Source organism: Phalaenopsis equestris, unplaced genomic scaffold, assembly GCF_001263595.1.
Source record: "Phalaenopsis equestris unplaced genomic scaffold, ASM126359v1 Scaffold000002, whole genome shotgun sequence".
Lineage (NCBI taxonomy): Eukaryota > Viridiplantae > Streptophyta > Magnoliopsida > Asparagales > Orchidaceae > Phalaenopsis > Phalaenopsis equestris.
Window position 1 is genome coordinate 48,548,470 of NW_018164444.1, and position 890 is coordinate 48,549,359.

Below are 890 nucleotides of genomic sequence, written 5' to 3' on the forward strand. Positions count from 1 at the left end.
AACTCCACGACGATCTGTCGATTCTCGACACACTCGCGAATAAAGTGGAAGCGAGTGTCGATGTGCTTGTTGCGTCCATGAAACACTGGTTTCTTTATCAATGTTATTGCAGATTTGTTGTCAACATAGAGAGTTACTGGTTTTGGCTCGCTCCCGGTCACTTCGCTCAACAAACTTCTCAGCCATAATGCTTGGCATGATGCAACAATGGCTGCCATGAACTCTGCCTCACAGGATGATAGAGCAACGGTTCGCTGCTTCTGAGATTACCAAGTGATTAGGTTTCCGTTGAGATAAAACGCCATCCCTCCGGTGCTTTTCATATCACTGTTAGTAAAACCGACGAGTTCTTCAGCTCCTTGTCCTCTTTTGTACTGAATCTCGTAGCTCATTGTTCCCTTCACGTAATGAAGAATATGCTTCACCGTCTGCTGTTGTAAAGTGGTAGACTGCTTCATGTAACGACTCACCATGCCAACTGCGTATGAGATATCAGGTCGAGTATGGGTCAGGTACCTGAGACACCCGATGACACGCCTATACTTGGTGGGATTCACAAGGATTCCTTCCGCATCCTTTCCAAGCTGCAACTTTGCTTCCATTAGATACTTGCTCGGGTTGCAGTCTACCATCTCGAACTGCTCCAACACCTTCTTTGCGTAAGTCGATTACTTCATTGTGTTGCGGTCTTTCTTTTGGTCTACCTCGATACCGAGGTAGTTTGAGAGTAGCCCAAGATCACTCATCTCGAACTCCTTCATCATTTGCTTCTTGAATGTCTCAACACCATCAATGCTGGATCCCGTTACGATCAAATCGTCAATGTATACGCCGACGATGAGTACTTATGTTTCGTGATTCCTCGTGTACATAACCTGCTCTTGAGGACA

General features: G+C 45.8%; 1 protein-coding gene across 1 annotated transcript; it reads right to left on the reverse strand.

Moving 5' to 3' along the window:
• Nucleotides 1-266: 266 nt before the first annotated feature.
• On the reverse strand, nt 267-632 carry LOC110018665 (uncharacterized mitochondrial protein AtMg00810-like). The gene has a single exon (XM_020716054.1). It carries the CDS (start codon nt 630-632, stop codon nt 267-269), a length of 366 nt encoding a protein of 121 aa, XP_020571713.1.
• Nucleotides 633-890: the final 258 nt, after the last annotated feature.